The sequence below is a fragment of the Pseudophryne corroboree genome, chromosome 10 (genome assembly GCF_028390025.1).
Source record: "Pseudophryne corroboree isolate aPseCor3 chromosome 10, aPseCor3.hap2, whole genome shotgun sequence".
NCBI lineage: Eukaryota > Metazoa > Chordata > Amphibia > Anura > Myobatrachidae > Pseudophryne > Pseudophryne corroboree.
In genome coordinates this window covers 234,330,750-234,350,044 of record NC_086453.1, presented here as the reverse complement: position 1 = coordinate 234,350,044, position 19,295 = coordinate 234,330,750, and the positions used below count along the sequence as shown (strand labels likewise).

The following is a 19,295-nucleotide window of genomic DNA, read 5'->3' as shown; positions in this document are numbered from 1 at the left end:
GGGTGACAGCGGAAGCAGTCCACTGACCAGTAAATCCCTTCCTCTTGTAACCAAGCTCACGCAAACCACCCCACCAACTCCCTCAGTGTCAATTTCCTCCTTCCCCAGGAATGCCAATAGTCCTGCAGGCCATGTCACTGGCAAGTCTGACGAGTCCTCTCCTGCCTGGGATTCCTCCGATGCATCCTTGCGTGTAACGCCTACTGCTGCTGGCGCTGCTGTTGTTGCCGCTGGGAGTCGATGGTCATCCCAGAGGGGAAGTCGTAAGCCCACTTGTACTACTTCCAGTAAGCAATTGACTGTTCAACAGTCCTTTGCGAGGAAGATGAAATATCACAGCAGTCATCCTACTGCAAAGCGGATAACTGAGTCCTTGACAACTATGTTGGTGTTAGACGTGCGTCCGGTATCCGCCGTTAGTTCACAGGGAACTAGACAATTTATTGAGGCAGTGTGCCCCCGTTACCAAATACCATCTAGGTTCCACTTCTCTAGGCAGGCGATACCGAGAATGTACACGGACGTCAGAAAAAGACTCACCAGTCTCCTAAAAAATGCAGTTGTACCCAATGTCCACTTAACCACGGACATGTGGACAAGTGGAGCAGGGCAGGGTCAGGACTATATGACTGTGACAGCCCACTGGGTAGATGTATGGACTCCCGCCGCAAGAACAGCAGCGGCGGCACCAGTAGCAGCATCTCGCAAACGCCAACTCTTTCCTAGGCAGGCTACGCTTTGTATCACCGCTTTCCAGAATACGCACACAGCTGAAAACCTCTTACGGCAACTGAGGAAGATCATCGCGGAATGGCTTACCCCAATTGGACTCTCCTGTGGATTTGTGGCATCGGACAACGCCAGCAATATTGTGTGTGCATTAAATATGGGCAAATTCCAGCACGTCCCATGTTTTGCACATACCTTGAATTTGGTGGTGCAGAATTTTTTAAAAAACGACAGGGGCGTGCAAGAGATGCTGTCGGTGGCCAGAAAAATTGCGGGACACTTTCGGCGTACAGGCACCACGTACAGAAGACTGGAGCACCACCAAAAACTACTGAACCTGCCCTGCCATCATCTGAAGCAAGAAGTGGTAACGAGGTGGAATTCAACCCTCTATATGCTTCAGAGGTTGGAGGAGCAGCAAAAGGCCATTCAAGCCTATACAATTGAGCACGATATAGGAGATGGAATGCACCTGTCTCAAGTGCAGTGGAGAATGATTTCAACGTTGTGCAAGGTTCTGATGCCCTTTGAACTTGCCACACGTGAAGTCAGTTCAGACACTGCCAGCCTGAGTCAGGTCATTCCCCTCATCAGGCTTTTGCAGAAGAAGCTGGAGGCATTGAAGAAGGAGCTAACACGGAGCGATTCCGCTAGGCATGTGGGACTTGTGGATGCAGCCCTTAATTCGCTTAACAAGGATTCACGGGTGGTCAATCTGTTGAAATCAGAGCACTACATTTTGGCCACCGTGCTCGATCCTAGATTTAAAGCCTACCTTGGATCTCTCTTTCCGGCAGACACAGGTCTGCTGGGGTTGAAAGACCTGCTGGTGACAAAATTGTCAAGTCAAGCGGAACGCGACCTGTCAACATCTCCTCCTTCACATTCTCCCGCAACTGGGGGTGCGAGGAAAAGGCTCAGAATTCCGAGCCCACCCGCTGGCGGTGATGCAGGGCAGTCTGGAGCGACTGCTGATGCTGACATCTGGTCCGGACTGAAGGACCTGCCAACGATTACGGACATGTCGTCTACTGTCACTGCATATGATTCTCTCAACATTGATAGAATGGTGGAGGATTATATGAGTGACCGCATCCAAGTAGGCACGTCACACAGTCCGTACTTATACTGGCAGGAAAAAGAGGCAATTTGGAGGCCCTTGCACAAACTGGCTTTATTCTACCTAAGTTGCCCTCCCACAAGTGTGTACTCCGAAAGAGTGTTTAGTGCCGCCGCTCACCTTGTCAGCAATCGGCGTACGAGGTTACATCCAGAAAATGTGGAGAAGATGATGTTCATTAAAATGAATTATAATCAATTCCTCCGCGGAGACATTGACCAGCAGCAATTGCCTCCACAAAGTACACAGGGAGCTGAGATGGTGGATTCCAGTGGGGACGAATTGATAATCTGTGAGGAGGGGGATGTACACGGTGATATATCGGAGGGTGAAGATGAGGTGGACATCTTGCCTCTGTAGAGCCAGTTTGTGCAAGGAGAGATTAATTGCTTCTTTTTTGGGGGGGGTCCAAACCAACCCGTCATATCAGTCACAGTCGTGTGGCAGACCCTGTCACTGAAATGATGGGTTGGTTAAAGTGTGCATGTCCTGTTTTGTTTATACAACATAAGGGTGGGTGGGAGGGCCCAAGGATAATTCCATCTTGCACCTCTTTTTTCTTTTCTTTTTCTTTGCATCATGTGCTGATTGGGGAGGGTTTTTTGGAAGGGACATCCTGCGTGACACTGCAGTGCCACTCCTAGATGGGCCCGGTGTTTGTGTCGGCCACTAGGGTCGCTAATCTTACTCACACAGCTACCTCATTGCGCCTCTTTTTTTCTTTGCGTCATGTGCTGTTTGGGGAGGGTTTTTTGGAAGGGACATCCTGCGTGACACTGCAGTGCCACTCCTAGATGGGCCCGGTGTTTGTGTCGGCCACTAGGGTCGCTAATCTTACTCACACAGTCAGCTACCTCATTGCGCCTCTTTTTTTCTTTGCGTCATGTGCTGTTTGGGGAGGGTTTTTTGGAAGGGCCATCCTGCGTGACACTGCAGTGCCACTCCTAGATGGGCCCGGTGTTTGTGTCGGCCACTAGGGTCGCTAATCTTACTCACACAGCTACCTCATTGCGCCTCTTTTTTTCTTTGCGTCATGTGCTGTTTGGGGAAGGGTTTTTTGGAAGGGCCATCCTGCGTGACACTGCAGTGCCACTCCTAGATGGGCCCGGTGTTTGTGTCGGCCACTAGGGTCGCTAATCTTACTCACACAGCTACCTCATTGCGCCTCTTTTTTTCTTTGCGTCATGTGCTGTTTGGGGAGGGTTTTTTGGAAGGGACATCCTGCGTGACACTGCAGTGCCACTCCTAGATGGGCCCGGTGTTTGTGTCGGCCACTAGGGTCGCTTATCTTACTCACACAGCGACCTCGGTGCAAATTTTAGGACTAAAAATAATATTGTGAGGTGTGAGGTATTCAGAATAGACTGAAAATGAGTGTAAATTATGGTTTTTGAGGTTAATAATACTTTGGGATCAAAATGACCCCCAAATTCTATGATTTAAGCTGTTTTTTAGTGTTTTTGGAAAAAAACACCCGAATCCAAAACACACCCGAATCCGACAAAAATAATTCGGTGAGGTTTTGCCAAAACGCGTTCGAACCCAAAACACGGCCGCGGAACCGTACCCAAAACCAAAACACAAAACCCGAAAAATTTCAGGCGCTCATCTCTAAAGGGTACATCTGGACAATATACACAGGGGCAGCAGTATAAACTTCTGGAAATTTGGTGAGTTTTGATCTGAGAAGTGCAGAAAAGGTCATCAGGTGAGGCACTGCCATAGACTTTTTACTCCAGAGTTTTAGCTATAAAAATGATTAGAATAATACAGAGAAGATATTTCAAACATATCTTTGTATTTTTCATATACTTTATACAGTCAAAACTCTGGCACAAATGTTAGTATGACAGGAAAGGCTCTGCCTCACCCCACCGCACGTCACTGCCCTCCCCCCATGTAGCCCCACCCCCTTCACCCGTATAGTTCTGCCCACTTTTCAGTGTTTCTATAACACTGTCACCAGAGGGGGGGAGCCTGGGGTGGAGGCTACTTCATTGCCGCTGCCTGTCACTGGGGACAGGGCGGCGCAGCAGCAGGGATGCAGAGCAGGGAGAGTGCCTCTCCAGCCTAGTGCCTACCTGCTCTGCCTCCCCTTGCTGAGCGGGTAGCATGGGGCCTGCATTGGGGGTTTATTCAGGTTGCATCGCTAAGTGATGCAACCGCAATATCCCTGTCCTTGGCGGCAGTGCGCACACGCAGGTACCGTCCTACGTGAGCATGACTGACAAATGCGTTTAGGTTGCAGCGGGTGTGAACGCTTATGCGGCTGACTTGGGGAAAATGGGGGTGGGGTAGGCCGTGTTTTCGGGGTGGCTGCGTGACATCACACCCAGCTGCTCCGACTGGAAAAATGGCCTAACTGCGGCTGCATGGGGTCGTTCACGATTACTGCGACCACAATGTAAATTGCAGTCACAGCTGGTGGCCGCCATTAAGCATACTGGGTGGCCTTGCCCTGCAATGGGTAGCCCCCAGCATGCAAAAGAACGGATTGCAAATTCTGCTTTCTAGCAGAATTTGCAATCCGATCTGAATAACCCCCACAGCCATGATTTGGTTGGTGTTTTAAGTAAAACCACAAGAATGTTTTAGGAGTGGGTGATAACTCCCAACCTTCCTGCAAATTGGAACCAACATCCTGTTTGTCATATAGCGGTAGAGTCATCCCAAATAGAGACTGACCATTCAAAAGTAGGATGGTTGGGAGACATGAAATGGTGATAGCAGAAAAAAATAATTAAAAAAAATGCAGATTTATTTGAAGAAAACATTTTTTAATAGCTAACAGTTTTCAATTTTATTCTTTTTTTTTTTCATTTTTCATCTACTATTAAACTTTTCTTATTAGTGGAATTGATAGTGAATTGATAGCGAAAGCATTGGCTTTCAGCTGATCCTTGGGTGGGTATGCTGGGACTTGTAGTTTAGCAACAGTTGGAAAGCCACAGGTTGGCCAGACATGACCTAGCATCCCAGCATTCCTAGGGCTGTCCCTGCACAGAGGCTTATAGAAACCACTTGCAGTCCAGGGAGTTTACCAAGGTGACTAATAATTACCCCTTTCAGGTCCGATATGGGTAAAGTGAACACAGTTTATAGCCGTGTCACAGCTGCTTTCTCACCACTTTCTCACTGCACATTGGACCCGGGTTATCCCTGGTCGTCGCCTTTACACTGCACCCAAGTCTGCTCTGCATGTCACTCCCTTGAGGTGGGCCTCTCCATACACAGTCAATCAGTAGCTTTTAAACGTAACCTGGGTTAGATTCGCCGACGACACCACGCTGATTGGACTTATTACGGACGGAGAGGAGTCCGCTTATAGAAGGGAGGTCGAGCGGCTAACTACCTGGTGCAGTACAAACAATCTTCAGCTAAATACATCGATAACGGTTGAGATGATCGTTGATTTTAGGAAGCTTCCCCCTACACATTCTCCACTCACAATGGCGGACAGTAGCTGTGGTAGAATCCTTCAATCCTTCAGATTTTTAGGCTCCACGATCGCCAAGGATCTGAGATAGAAGACTAACATAGAGCGCATTGCGGGAAAAGCACAACAAAGACTGTACTTCCTACGCCAACTATGGAAGCTCAATCTGCCGCAGGAACTTCTGATCCTCTTCTACTCGGCAACCATACAATCTGTTCTCTGCACCTCAATAATATTGTGGTTTGGCTTGGCCTCAACTCACGACAGGAATAGACTACAATGAATAGTAAGGACAGCGGAAAAAAATCATAGGGACAAATCTCCCGGCAAACGAGGATATCTACCGGGCTAGGGTTAGGAAACGGCCGGAAAGGATTATCGATGACCACTCCAACCCCGCTCATCACCTGTTCCGGCAGCTGCCATCTGGAAGGCGATACAGCCTGTGGCTCGTGAGAACTGCTAGACACAGGAACAGTTTCTTTCCCCAAGCGACTATCTTGGTCAACTCAACACTTGCTCAGTCTATTAATTTTCGCACTCAAACCATGTATTCAAGAATCCGTTATGTTCCCTTCTCTATGTTTATGTCACGTTGTTGTTTTCTTTTTTTCTTCCTTTTCTCTTTCTTTTTATCTGTCTGAGAGCTGTGGTTATCGGAAACAATTTCCTTGTGTATTATGTACCGATATACTTGCCAATAAAGATTATTCTGATTCTGAGATAACCTGGGTTGTGACTTTCACACTGCAGCTTATCTGAGTCCGTCCCAGGAATCGACCAGGGTTGAACTCCCGGGGCACAAAACCCACATTTACCTTTTTACACCAAGGACCCAAGTTGCCCTGGCAATATCTCGGGTCAGACGCTCAATGTGAAAGGGGTAAATAATTCAATATATTAAGGCCATGGGCAAACAGTGTCAATTTTAAACATTGCAGTATTAGGGCAGTATTATGTCCATTGGCTTATTGGGGGTAATTCCAAGTTGATCGCAGCAGGATTTTTGATAGCAATTGGGCAAAACCATGTGCACTGCAGGGGAGGCAGATATAACATGTGCAGAAAGAGTTAGATTTGGGTGGGTTATTTTATTTCTGTGCAGGGTAAATACTGGCTGCTTTATTTTTACACTGCAAATTAGATTGCAGATTGAACACACCCCACCCAAATCTAACTCTCTCTGCACATGTTATATCTGCCCCCCCCCTGCAGTGCACATGGTTTTGCCCAATTGCTAACAAAAATCCTGCTGCGATCAACTTGGAATTACCCCCATAGTGCCCTCATTAGTGGTTTATTCCTATCAATGCACAAACTATGGAGACAGTCATATTCTTAGGATACTATTGCCACTATTTCTATGCCAGAGCGCTGGTGATTTACATTTTATGAATCTGCAGAGTAACCTATTTTATGATACACAAAATATTCTATCTGTAATAATATTATGAGGTTTCACCTTTGGACATACTGGGTAGAACCTGTGAACCTGTGCCGAACTGACATCTCTTTTTGCCTCTTGCTGATAAAGCTGCTTTTCTTGAACAAGTTGAGATCTTTCTCAGTCTCCGTTTGCTTGAGGGCTCAGTAGGACTCTTTTCTGGGGAAAGAGCATCTCCCTGTCTATCTTCATTGCTAACGTCAGTTGCAGGTTGCGTCCTTTCTTTCACATCTGTATCGTTTGTCATACTTTGTATTCCATGTTGCTTTATTTCCGCTGGCTCTGGAACCTGGTTTGATGTATCACACCGCCTGTGCTGTGACTCAGTTGGGCTGTTTTTTAACTGCATTTTGTGAGATTGCGGATGTATTTCAGTCGTGATCATCGGTCATTTTGGCTATGCAATAGGCTGCAATGACATTTCTCTGTAGAGAAAAAGCACATGTACAGTATGTGTATCTTACAGATATAATGGTCACTCACAACATGAACACACTTATTTATGTGGCTTTGTAGCTCTGTACAAAATGAAAGTGTTCAATTAAACTGGTTTAAAAAAACAACAACAGTGCATTTTATTTATGAAATATACAGACTGGTCAACATTTGCTTTTCAAATTAAGCTTTTACTATTGTAATATAATTTGTATTATGGTTATATTTAGTGGTCCTCTTGAATTGGGTACATGTAGTCAGGGGTGCCGACAGCTCCGCTGGGCCCTGTGTGGCCAGGCCCCCTCCTTATAAAATGTTAAAATTGACATTTTATGTGCAGCCAGAAAGCGGGTGTGCACACAGCATATGGGGAGCGAGAGTGGCAGATCCGGCGGGCAGTGGAGAGTGCGATCGCTCCCCCCCTCCCCCGCTGGACATCATGCAGAAAGAGAAAGGACTCATCAGGGGGAGATGCACTAAGCAGTGAAAAGAGCAGAGAAGCGAGTCAGTGGAGAAGTTGCCCATGGCAACCAAGAAACTGCTCTGTATAATTTTATAGTATGCAAATTAGAAATTTTACTTCAAAGCTGATTGGTTGCCATGGGCAACTTCACCAGTAGCTTACTTCTCCATTCTTTTCACCGCTTAGTACATCTCCCCCTTAATCCCTCAGCTCTTACTACCCAATTTATTATGACTGGAGCATATTATAAAATTATACAGAGCAGCTGATTGGTTGCCATAGGCAACTTCTCCACTGGCTCACTTCTCCACTCTTTTACTACATTTCCCCCTGAGTGCTGAGATTGGGAGAGAGGCTGCTACAGCCTGTGGTGGATTTCCAACTAGGCACGTGTCTAGGGGCGGCTAGTCTCTTCTCAGATGCTGCCTGTAACGGAAGGGGGGTGTTGAAATGCAGGCTTGAAGTCTGCCAGCCACAGGACCTGTGTAATTTATTAGTGTCCTTCTTCCTGTCAATCTCCTTGCGATCGCCGGTGCGTTCGGAATTTTCGCACCATCCCGTCGCTGCCCGTCCGTCACGCCTGCGTATTGCGGTGCATACGCAGTTCAGACCTGATCGCCCACTGCGCGAAAACGCACAGCAGCGATCAGGTCTGAATTAGCCCATATATATAATATCACATGTTAGGAGTGATGTATGAATGATTTCAATCTAGCAATGTCCCTCAGAAGATATCGTTTTTAGGCTAGGCTGCTTTAGCAGGCCACTACGCCCTACCCAATTTTTAAAGAGCAAAATGCTATTCACATTAAAGGGGGAGCTTGGTGGAATGCCCAGCACCTCCATAAGTGCTGGGCATGTTCCCATCAGTGACCCCGACGGCTGATGTACGCACCCATCAGTGACATCGAGGGGGGCTAGTCCGCCCCCAATAGTGATGCCAGCGAGGCTGCTCACCCTCCCCAGCTGGCCGCACCCCCTATTCATGCACGCGCTCGCCAAACACACAACCACTGCGCCCTGCCCTTCCCGCATCCTAGCGGAACACTAATATATATTTATTCATTACAGTCTATGTGTTGATCTATGGTTATACTTATGATAATGAACTAATGTTTAGCAGTTACTATTTCTACTAACAATCAACAGACTTTTCTTTCTTGTATGACCAACTCCAACTCTTGAACAGGTGTAGTATTATACTTTTACCCTGAAGAGATGCAGTATTAGCTTTCTCTGAGTCTTTATATCATAATGCATTAAAGCAGGTTATCTCTTTTAATACTGGAACCCGAGTAAAGCACTCTAGTCTATATACCCTATATTTATGTTCCCTGGAGGCAAGGAGTGGCTACAGATGGACAGAAAAAAAGAAAATGGCACAAAGCACATGTTTGTACGTTAAGGTTCCTATTACAAAAAAGTGATAAGAGTGATTTTTTATTGCATGTTTTTACTTAGATATTTCCAGGGGAAAAAAAAAAAAAAGATATACATCGATATACTTTGTGGTGCTTACTTCGCAAAAAGCAGGATTCTACACAAAGTTTTAAAAATACAATCTGCACTTAACATAATAATGCAATTTTTTTTAAATATAATTGTCGTTATGTTAAACATAAAGCCTTGCTTACCTCCTCGTGCCCAAGTTTGTATTACTGTGGGTGTGCGCGCCCCCGATACCTGTGGTATCCAATTTAAAAAACATGGTTGCAGGGTTTTCAGTGCTGAAAATCCAGCGTTGCGAGTTAAAAAAAAAAAGTTACCCATCCAGAGGTCTCCAGTGGTCTCCGCAGCAAAGATTTTTAAACTGGGGAGGAGGCTGCTGGGAGTCCCAGGGGCTGCTGCTGGGAGGTGCAAGGACTGCTGGGAGATGTAGTTCTCCCAGCAACCGGCTACATGGGTGTGACACTGGACAGTGGGGTCTTACACACACACACACACACACACACACTCATGCAAATACAGTACACATTTATTTATTTATTAACAGTTTCTTATATAGCGTTGCAAATTCCGTTGCACTTTACAATTGGACACAATGATATAACAAAACTGGGTAATAACAAAGTCATAGAGGTAGGATGGCCCTGCTCGCAAGCTTACAATCTATAGGGAAATTGGCATTCATACACAAGGATAGGTGCTATCTGTTGCGTAGTTTTCCACCAGATTGCAATGATGAACCAGGGTCTGGAGGAAGGGAAAGTGAAGAAACAGAAAATATGTGAGGATATATGTGGACTGTACAGTGGGGATATAATTATATAGGAAAGCTAATGAAGGTTATGTGGGCGGTTGCGGAATTTGTTAAATTTGCCTGAAGAGGTGAGTTTCAGGAAAGGCGTGAAGGGTTGGACACTAGAGTCTTATTGTGCGTGGTAGGACATTCCACAGAGTGTGTGAAAGTCCTGAAATCGTGCATGGGAGCAAGTAATAAGTGTGGATGAGAGACAAAGTTCTTTAAGATAAGCGAAGAGATGTACATACAGATGGGTCCACATTTATCTTGACTGTTAATAGGATTAACTGTGACTGGCCAGTTAGACTTAAGCCCCTTCTGTAATGACTTAATCCCCTGCTGTATTGTTCTCTGTATTGTATTGCAGTTGAGAACAATAGATGAAGGGTTTATGCTAATAAATCATGTTGTGACTAGGCACAGAAAACTACTCAAGATAACGGTGGACCCATTTGTAGGTGTAGTTTGGTTAATGGCATTGTGTGTGAGTAGAAGTACTTTATATTGAATACAGTACACTACAGGTATCCAATGGAGGTACTGACATAGTGGATCTGCAGACGATGAACATCTAGCAAGATAGATTAGCCTCACAGCTGCATCCAGAATGGATTGTAGTGGTGAGAGTCTCTTTTTGGGAAGACCAGTAAGAAGACTATTGCAGTAATCAATGCGGGAGATAATGAGAGCATGAATTAGAGTTTTTGCAGTGTCTTGTGTAAGATATGGTCATATTTTGGATATGTTTTTTAGATGCATGTAACATGATTTTGAGACAGATTGAATGTGGGGAACAAAGAACAGTTCAGAGTCAAGGATGACACCTAGACAGCGAGCTTGTGGTGTAAGATTGATTGTCGAGTTCTCAACAGTTATAGAGATATCAGGTTGGTAACTAGTAACTACTATTGGCTGCTGGAAATATAATTAACTGAACAAAAGGAAACTGACACCGCACCAATTTAAGAATATATGCAAGAAGTATACGAAAGAACCAAGATTAATCAGTAGTGGGTGGGGTTTCCCGGATACTATCTAGTTGGTGGTGCACCCAGAGTCAGTGGGTATAACAGAAATACACTGTGGGAAGAGAAAGAAGACTCCTGTTTGGGTGCACTCTTGTCACGATCCTGACTGTAGTTCTCGTATTTGGTGACTTACCCCTGCCATCTGTCCCGGATCCTGTGCCTTTTTCCTCACTGAGATAAACAGCTTGTCAGCACCATGAGTTTCCTGAGTTCTTTGCCTGGAAGGTAATAGTTAACGAGCTCCACCTGTGGTGATCTCCTGTGTGAGTCTGAATTCAGCAATCTGAAGTTTAGGCCTAAAAGCCAGCATCCTATGTTTTGCAGAAGTTCAGGCTTCAGTGTTCTCTCGGCCTGCTAGGCCTCACTCCACATCACAGCGAAGTCTAGAGTACTCACATGACAGTGACTGTTCACCTGACCCAGAGCTGTCCAATCCTCTGCCAGCCTGAGACTCTCTGCATCACCTGACACTGCTCACCAATCACCAAGGACCAGGAAGTATAAGTCGGGAGACTGAGTTGGAAACTGGGCCAGTTCCTCGTGTCACACACAGCTCTGTGTGAGCTTTGAAGCTGAGCTCCCTAAAGGTAACCCTTGTATTTTAGTTCCTGTAAAAACTCTGTTCCTTTGTTACCCAGTTTGGATTACATTTGTGTTGCCATTGATATCCAGTATTTCCACGAGTCTCAACTTAAATGCACAGTACAGTATTCCATAGTCTCAACTTAAAGGCACAGCTGCAGTGTTTCATCTTAAAGGCACATTATAGTATTCCACAGTCTCAACTTAAAGGCACAGCTGCAGTGTTTCATCTTAAAGGCACAGTACAGTATTCCAGTCTCAACTTAAAGGCACAGCTGCAGTGTTTCATCTTAAAGGCACAGTACAGTATTCCAGTCTCAACTTAAAGGCACAGTTGCAGTGTTTCATCTTAAAGGCACAGTACCGTATTCCACAGTCTCAAGGGCACAGCTGCAGTGTTTCATCTTAAAGGCACAGTACGGTATTCCACAGTCTCAACTTAAAGGCACAGTTGCAGTGTTTCATCTTAAAGGCACAGTACAGTATTCCACAGTCTCAACTTAAAGACACAGCTGCAGTGTTTCATCTTAAAGGTACAGTCGCAGTATTCCAGTCTCAACTGAATACCACAGCTGCAGTATTCTACCGTTACAGCCGCAGGGTTCTTCAGCCTCGTACTGGAGTTATAGCCACAGTCATCGTTCTACTTTCCGTTGCGTTTCCAGTTATATCCGGTACCAGCCCGCATTACAGTTGCATCCCAGTCTCACCAGTAACCATAGAATTTGTCGGCAGATAAGAACCACTTGGCCCATCTAGTCTGCCCCTTTTTTTTTTTTTATATTATTTTTATCTCTAACCTTATTTGATCCTTATTTCTTTGTAAGGATATCATTATGTCTATCCCATGCATGTTTAAATTGCTCTACTGTCTTAGCCTCTACCACCTCTGATGGGAGGCTATTCCACTTGTCCACTACCCTTTCTGTGAAATAATTTTTCCGCAAATTTCCCCTGAACCTCCCCCCCTCCAGTCTCAGTGCATGTCCTCGTGTCCTATTGCTTCTCTTCATTTGTAGAATGTTTCCCTCCTGGACTTTGTTAAAACCCTTGATATATTTGAAAGTTTCTATCATGTCCCCCCTTTCCCTTCTCTGCTCCAAACTATACATATTGAGATTTCTTAGTCTTTCTGGGTATGTTTTGTGATGTAGGCCATGCACCATTTCAGTTGCCCTCCTTTGTACAGTTTCTAATGTATTAATATCCTTTTGAAGATATGGCCTCCAGAACTGAATACAGTATTCTAGATGAGGCCGTACCAATGACCTATACAGTGGCATTATTACTTCTTTCTTTCTGCTGCTGATTCCTCTCCCAATGCAGCCAAGCATCTGACTAGCCTTCCTCATTGCCTTGTTACATTGCTTACCTGCCTTTAAGTCATCTGAAATAGTGACTCCTAGATCCCTTTCCTCCTCAGTAGTTTCCAGTATAGTGCCATTAATACTGTATTTAGCTTTAGGATTTTTGAGACCCAAGTGCATGATTTTGCATTTTTTGGCATTAAACTGTAATTGCCAGACTCTTGACCATTCCTCTAGTCTACCTAGATTCTCAATCATTTGTTTTACCCCACCTGGTGTGTCTACCCTGTTGCATACCTTTGTGTCATCTGCAAAAAGGCATACTTTCCCTTTAATGCCATTTGCAATGTCACCAATAAAGATATTAAAAAGCACTGGTCCAAGTACAGATCCCTGGGGTACTCCACTGGTAACATTTCCCTCCTGTGAATGCACTCCATTTACCACAACTCTCTGTTTTCTATCCTTCAACCAAGATCTTATCCATTCAATAATCCTAATATCCAATCCCAAACTTTCAAGTTTATTTAGCAGTCTGCGATGTGGAACTGTGTCAAAAGCCTTACTAAAGTCTAGATAAGCTATATCCATGGCTCCACCTTTATCCATCACTTTAGTCACACAATCAAAAAAGTCAATAAGATTTGTTTGACATGATCTCCCCCCAGTGAATCCATGCTGTTTGGGATCCAGTAAATTGCCGGATTTGAGATAATCTACAACTCTTTCTTTTAAGATTGTTTCCATCAATTTCCCTACTACTGATGTAAGACTCACTGGTCTGTAGTTGTTTGCCTCTTCCTTGCTTCCACTTTTGTGCAGTGGGACTACGTTTGCTCTTTTCCAGTTCCCTGGAATTACTCCTGTAGCTAATGACTGGTTGAATAATTCTGTCAATGGTGCTACCAGCACCTCTTTAAGTTCTTTTAGTATCCTTGGATGTATCCCATCTGGCCCCATAGATTTGTCCACTTTCAGCTTTGAGAGTTCTGTTAGGACCTTCTCCTCTGTAAATGTACTTGTTTCATTTTCCTGAATATCCCTGCAACTTAACTGTGGCCCCTTCCCCTCTCTTTCAGTAGTAAATACTGAGCAAAAATAATCATTAAGATGATCTGCTATTAAATTGTCTCCTTCAACAAGACTCCCAGTGTCCGTCTTTAGTTTTATAATTCCGCCTTTTGTTTTTCTCCTTTCGCTTATATACCTAAAAAAAGTTTTGCCTCCTTTACCCACTGACTGGGCCATTTTCTCCTCAGCTTGTGCCTTTGCACATCTGATTAGCTTCTTTGTCTCCTTCTGTCTAACAAGATATATCTTTTTGTCTTCATTATTTTGTGTCTGCTTATATTTCCTAAAAGCCATCTTTTTTGCTCTCACAATATTTGCTACTTCTTTTGCAAACCACACTGGCTTCCTTTTCCTTGTGTTTTTCCTAACAGTTTTGATACAAAGGTCTGTTGCCTTCAATATTGCACATTTTAATGTTTCCCACCTCTCCTGCACTGTTTCCAAGTTCCTCCACTCTGCCAAAGAATCGCTTACACATTTTCCCATCCCTACAAAATCAGCCTTCCTAAAATCCAACACCTTTGTTTTTGTATGGGATGAGTCAGTCTCTGTCTTAATGCTGAACCATACTGCTTGATGATCACTGGATCCCAGGTTTTCACCCACTTTTACGTCCGATAATCTGTCTCCATTTGTAAGTATTAAGTCTAATATTGCGTCTTTCCGAGTGGGCTCCCTCACCAATTGGTGGAGGGATGCTCCCTGAAGGGAATTTAAAATGTTCCTACTTCTAGTGGAACTAGCAACAGACACCTCCCAGTTTACATCAGGAAGATTAAAGTCTCCCATGATTATTATCTCTCCTTTTAATGCCATTTTAGTTATGTCCTGCAATAGGTTCTTGTCAAGTTCCTCTTCCTGACCGGGTGGCCTGTATATCACGCCAATACGAATAATCAACTTTTCCCCTGTTTCTATGGTCACCCAAAGGGCCTCAGTTTTTTCTTCAATACTTTGTATTAATGTAGTATTTATGGCATTTTTTACATACATTGCTACCCCTCCTCCGATTTTTCCAATTCTGTCCTTCCTAAATAAAGTATATCCCGGTATAGCTATGTCCCAGTCATGATTTTCATTGTACCATGACTCTGTAATTGCCACAATGTCTAGATCATCCCTTGTCATTATTGCATTTAGTTCTGGGATTTTATTTCCTAAGCTCCTAGCAGTCCGTCTTACTATCTTGCCAGTAACCTTGTGTACATAAGCACCTACTCCTGTGACACTATATCCAGTACAGTCTTACCCATACATTCATCATCCTGCTATCAAAGTCCCTGGTGATCCAGTGGTCAGGATACGGCTTCCTCTGCCGAGGCCCGGGTTCGATCCCCGGTCAGGGATTACTCCTTCTTCTCACTGATTCCTACAGACCAGCCTAATATTCACACAGTCCTCCAGTTGCCCGCACAGACTTCACTAACACCGGGTTCACAAAACCACAGTCATGACACACTCTTAGTTAGAAGAAAATATTGTAATACTAATGGGACATAAAATATAACTTTTATTTATTATTCAATAAAACCATGTCGAAGTGCATACAGGACAGACAAACATAAAACATATAAAGCACATTTATCTAGAGAAGAAAAAAGATATGAGTCCTGAGCCTATTTAAATAGGGAACACGTGACCTGCCCTATAGGTATGGTCTATTTATCGTGTACCCTAGGCCAGGCATGTCCAAACTGCGGCCCTCCAGCTGTTGCGAAACTACATATCCCAGCATGCCCTGACACAGTTTTGCTGTCAGAGAATACTAAAGCTGTGTCAGGGCATGCTGGGATGTGTAGCTTCTCAAAAGCTGAAGGGATGCAGTTTGGACATGCCTGCCCTAGGCAATCAAATCAATCTTGAATAGAATTCTGTGCTGGACTTATATATAGGTCAATTCTGAAAAGACACTTGGGTAATGTAGGACAAATTATACCATAATGATATGGATTTTTACTAGAGATGAGCGGGTTCGGTTCGTTGAGATCCGAACCCACCCGAACTTCACCTATTTTACACGGGTCCGAGGCAGCCTCGGATCTTCCCGCCTTGCTCTGTTAACCCCAACGAGGCCGAACGTCATCATCCCGCTGTCGGATTCTCGCGAGATTTGTATTCCATATAAAGAGCCGCGCGTCGCCGCCATTTTCACTTGTCCATTGGAGATTGAACGGAGAGGACGTGGCTACGTTCTCTCCCTGCAAAAGCTCCGTATCTGTGCTCAGTGTGCTGCAAATATCTGTGCTCAGTGTGCTGCATTGTGGGGACCACCAGTATATAATTATAGTAGTACAGTACAGTAGGCCATTGCTGTATCTTGTAGCTCCATGTCAGACTCAATTCTAGACAGTATCCTGATCATCAGTGCTCAATATCTGCTGCATTGTTGTGTGACCAGTATATACTATATATATATATATATATATATATATATATATGTAATCCAAAGGTACGGCACTCTACGGACTTATTCAACCAATTAAATGATTCAAATAGTCTTGCTTATCTTAGCAACGTTTCGGCTTTTTTATTAGCCTTTTTCAAGCAGCATTACAATCAAACAGTGCTCATAATGTTTCTTAAATACCCTTACCTCTCCACGATGTCCCGGGCTCCAAACCGCGTCTGTGCACGTCACTGCCGGCTTCCTGGTGCAGCCTGATTCTCACTCCGCGTGTGGAACACCAAGCGTTCCCATGGCAACCCGCATCTACGGCCGGTGATCTTTGTTGCCCAGGTCTCTGCACGGCGCCCACACATACAGAGGGAAAAAGTCCCCCAGGCCCACACATGCAGTGACATAACCTCATACGGGTCCATAGGAATCCGGGCATCTGAACAGGAAAAAATAAACACCCATTAGAAAAAGTGCATGACAATACATTTAAAACCATGAATAAGACATATATATAAAAACAGATGAACTCCAACTCACATAGCGGTTCTAACAGAATCTAATGCAATAAACTATGTCAATAGAGATTTCAGAGTGATGATGTAATACGGAAAATAGACAAATCATGCCTCAAACATTTGACAGCATTATTTATATGAATATATTCAAATTCAGTTGCTCATTCAATCCTCTTGGTTTGACTGTATCCAATACATAAATCCATCTGGCTTCACATTGAAGGAGCCTTTTATGTCGATCACCATGTCTACCATCATCCGGTATGTGGTCAATCACCATATGGCGTAAATTAGCCATACTATGTCTTGCTTCCCTAAAGTGCCTTGCTATAGGTTGGTCAGATCCCTTGCCACTCAGAGAGGCTCTAATAGCCGATCTATGTAGGGCCATCCGCTCTCGACAAGTGCGGATGGTTTTCCCCACATAGCAAAGTCCACAGGGACACTTGATGAGGTAAATGATGTACGAACTCGTACATGTGAGAGAGTGTCTAATCTCATACCTACGACCCGTGTGAGGATGAAAGAAATATTTACCCGCTATCATGTGGCTACAAGTGGTGCAACCTGTGCATTTATGGCACCCGTTAATGCGTCCGGTTACACCATCCTTGATTCTCATTTGTTTTGTGATGTCAGAGTGTACAGTCCAATCACGGATGTTCTTCCCCCTTTGATAGCAATGTCTAATTTTGGTGTATTTAAGATCTTTGATATCATTCTGCACTATAGGCCAGAGATTCGCACTACTATCTCTAATCTTCTTGTGTGCTACTGTATATCTATGCACCCAATTAAGTGATTCCTTAGACCTGTCAACCGTACCTTTAATGAATGTACTGTCTCGTGATTTAGCCATGACCTTACTCCTGGCTAATCTCACAGTTGCATCCTTGTAGCCCCGTGACCTGAATTTCTTAGACATAATGTTTAAATTCTTTTCCAACAAGTTTTCATCACTCGTGATCCTCTTAACCCTTAGCAATTGGGAAAACGGTAAGCTGTTAATGGTAGCTTGAGGGTGAAAGCTATCAGCCCTCAACAAGGTGTTTCTGTCAGTGCTTTTAGAGTATAAATTGGTATTAATTTTATTGTCCTCATCCAGTGTGATTCTAACATCTAAGTATGTGATTTCCTCACGGCTAATGGTATAAGTAAACTTGATGGAACAATCCAAACCATTAACCCCTTCAATCAATTCTACTAGATGGGAATACGGGCCACTCCAGAACATAATGACGTCGTCAATATAGCGCTTGTAAAACACTATATTGTCACGAACCTCACGATTAAAGAACAGTTGTTTCTCCAGCACTGACATGTATGTATTGGCATATACCGGTGCCACGGGAGAACCCATGGCACAACCTGAACACTGATTATAGTATTTGCCATTAAAGTAAAAATAGTTGCGCTTAAGTACCAGTTCAAGTAATATAAGAAAAAATTCCACATCTGGACCTTCATACAATGGATTGTCCCTAATAGTGATAGCAACAGCCTCCAACCCTCCCTCGTGAGGAATATTGGTATAGAGGCTGCTGATATCCATGGTACACATCCAAGTATTACGGGGCAATTCACCCAAATCCTTCAATTTAAGCAATAAATCAGTAGTATCCTTAAGGTATGTGTCTCCCGCCTGTACACAGGGTTGCAAAAAATGGTCCAAAAATTTGGATATATTGCTATAAAGCGAATCCCTGGCTGAAACAATAGGTCTTCCAGGCGGGTTACTCATACTTTTATGGATCTTAGGCAGAGTATAAAGCAGCGGAACCCTGGGTTGATCCCTCTGTATGTGTGGGTGCCGTGCAGAGACCTGGGCAACAAAGATCACGGGCCGTAGATGCGGGTTGCCATGGGAACGCTTGGTGTTCCACACGCGGAGTGAGAATCAGGCTGCACCAGGAAGCCGGCAGTGACGTGCACAGACGCGGTTTGGAGCCCGGGACATCGTGGAGAGGTAAGGGTATTTAAGAAACATTATGAGCACTGTTTGATTGTAATGCTGCTTGAAAAAGGCTAATAAAAAAGCTGAAACGTTGCTAAGATAAGCAAGACTATTTGAATCATTTAATTGGTTGAATAAGTCCGTAGAGTGCCGTACCTTTGGATTACATGTTGATTTTTTACCAATGTGCACCTCGGCAGGATGACAACAGAAGTGTGAGTGCCGGTTATACGTTTGCTGCATGGGGTTTGTTCAGATCTATCTGATAGATAACCCGGAAAACCTGAAGCACCCACGGTCTTTTTTATCATATCCTTTACAAACACTATGTGGAGGAGGAAGTGAACAGCGTTTATAAACAGTCTCTGTCTGGCCTAAGTGTCTGATTCAGAACGAGTTGCTAATTATTGAATATGGATCAAGCCAGTGGTTTTACGTGGACTGATGTCCCTGTGGGGGAAACTCTTTCTTTCTCTGAGAGTGAAATGGAAGCTGCTTTATTTAAAGAGAGGTTTGCTGACACAGAGGGGTCTACCTCTAATGATGATGTATACAATACATTGTTAAAACA

General features: G+C 44.2%; 1 protein-coding gene across 4 annotated transcripts in view; it reads right to left on the bottom strand.

Moving 5' to 3' along the window:
• Positions 1–19,295, bottom strand: part of TTLL10 (tubulin tyrosine ligase like 10) — a 388,939-nt gene that overhangs the window by 313,789 nt on the left and 55,855 nt on the right. For 3 of the 4 annotated variants that reach the window (XM_063943164.1, XM_063943155.1, XM_063943157.1), the window contains exon 2: positions 6,748–7,154. In XM_063943164.1, coding sequence (XP_063799234.1) covers positions 6,748–7,114 — 367 coding nt within the window. In that variant the 5' untranslated portion in view covers positions 7,115–7,154. Of the gene's footprint in view, positions 1–6,747; positions 7,155–16,450; positions 16,669–19,295 lie in introns of those variants that run through there. The other variant, XM_063943156.1, reaches the window with a different exon arrangement.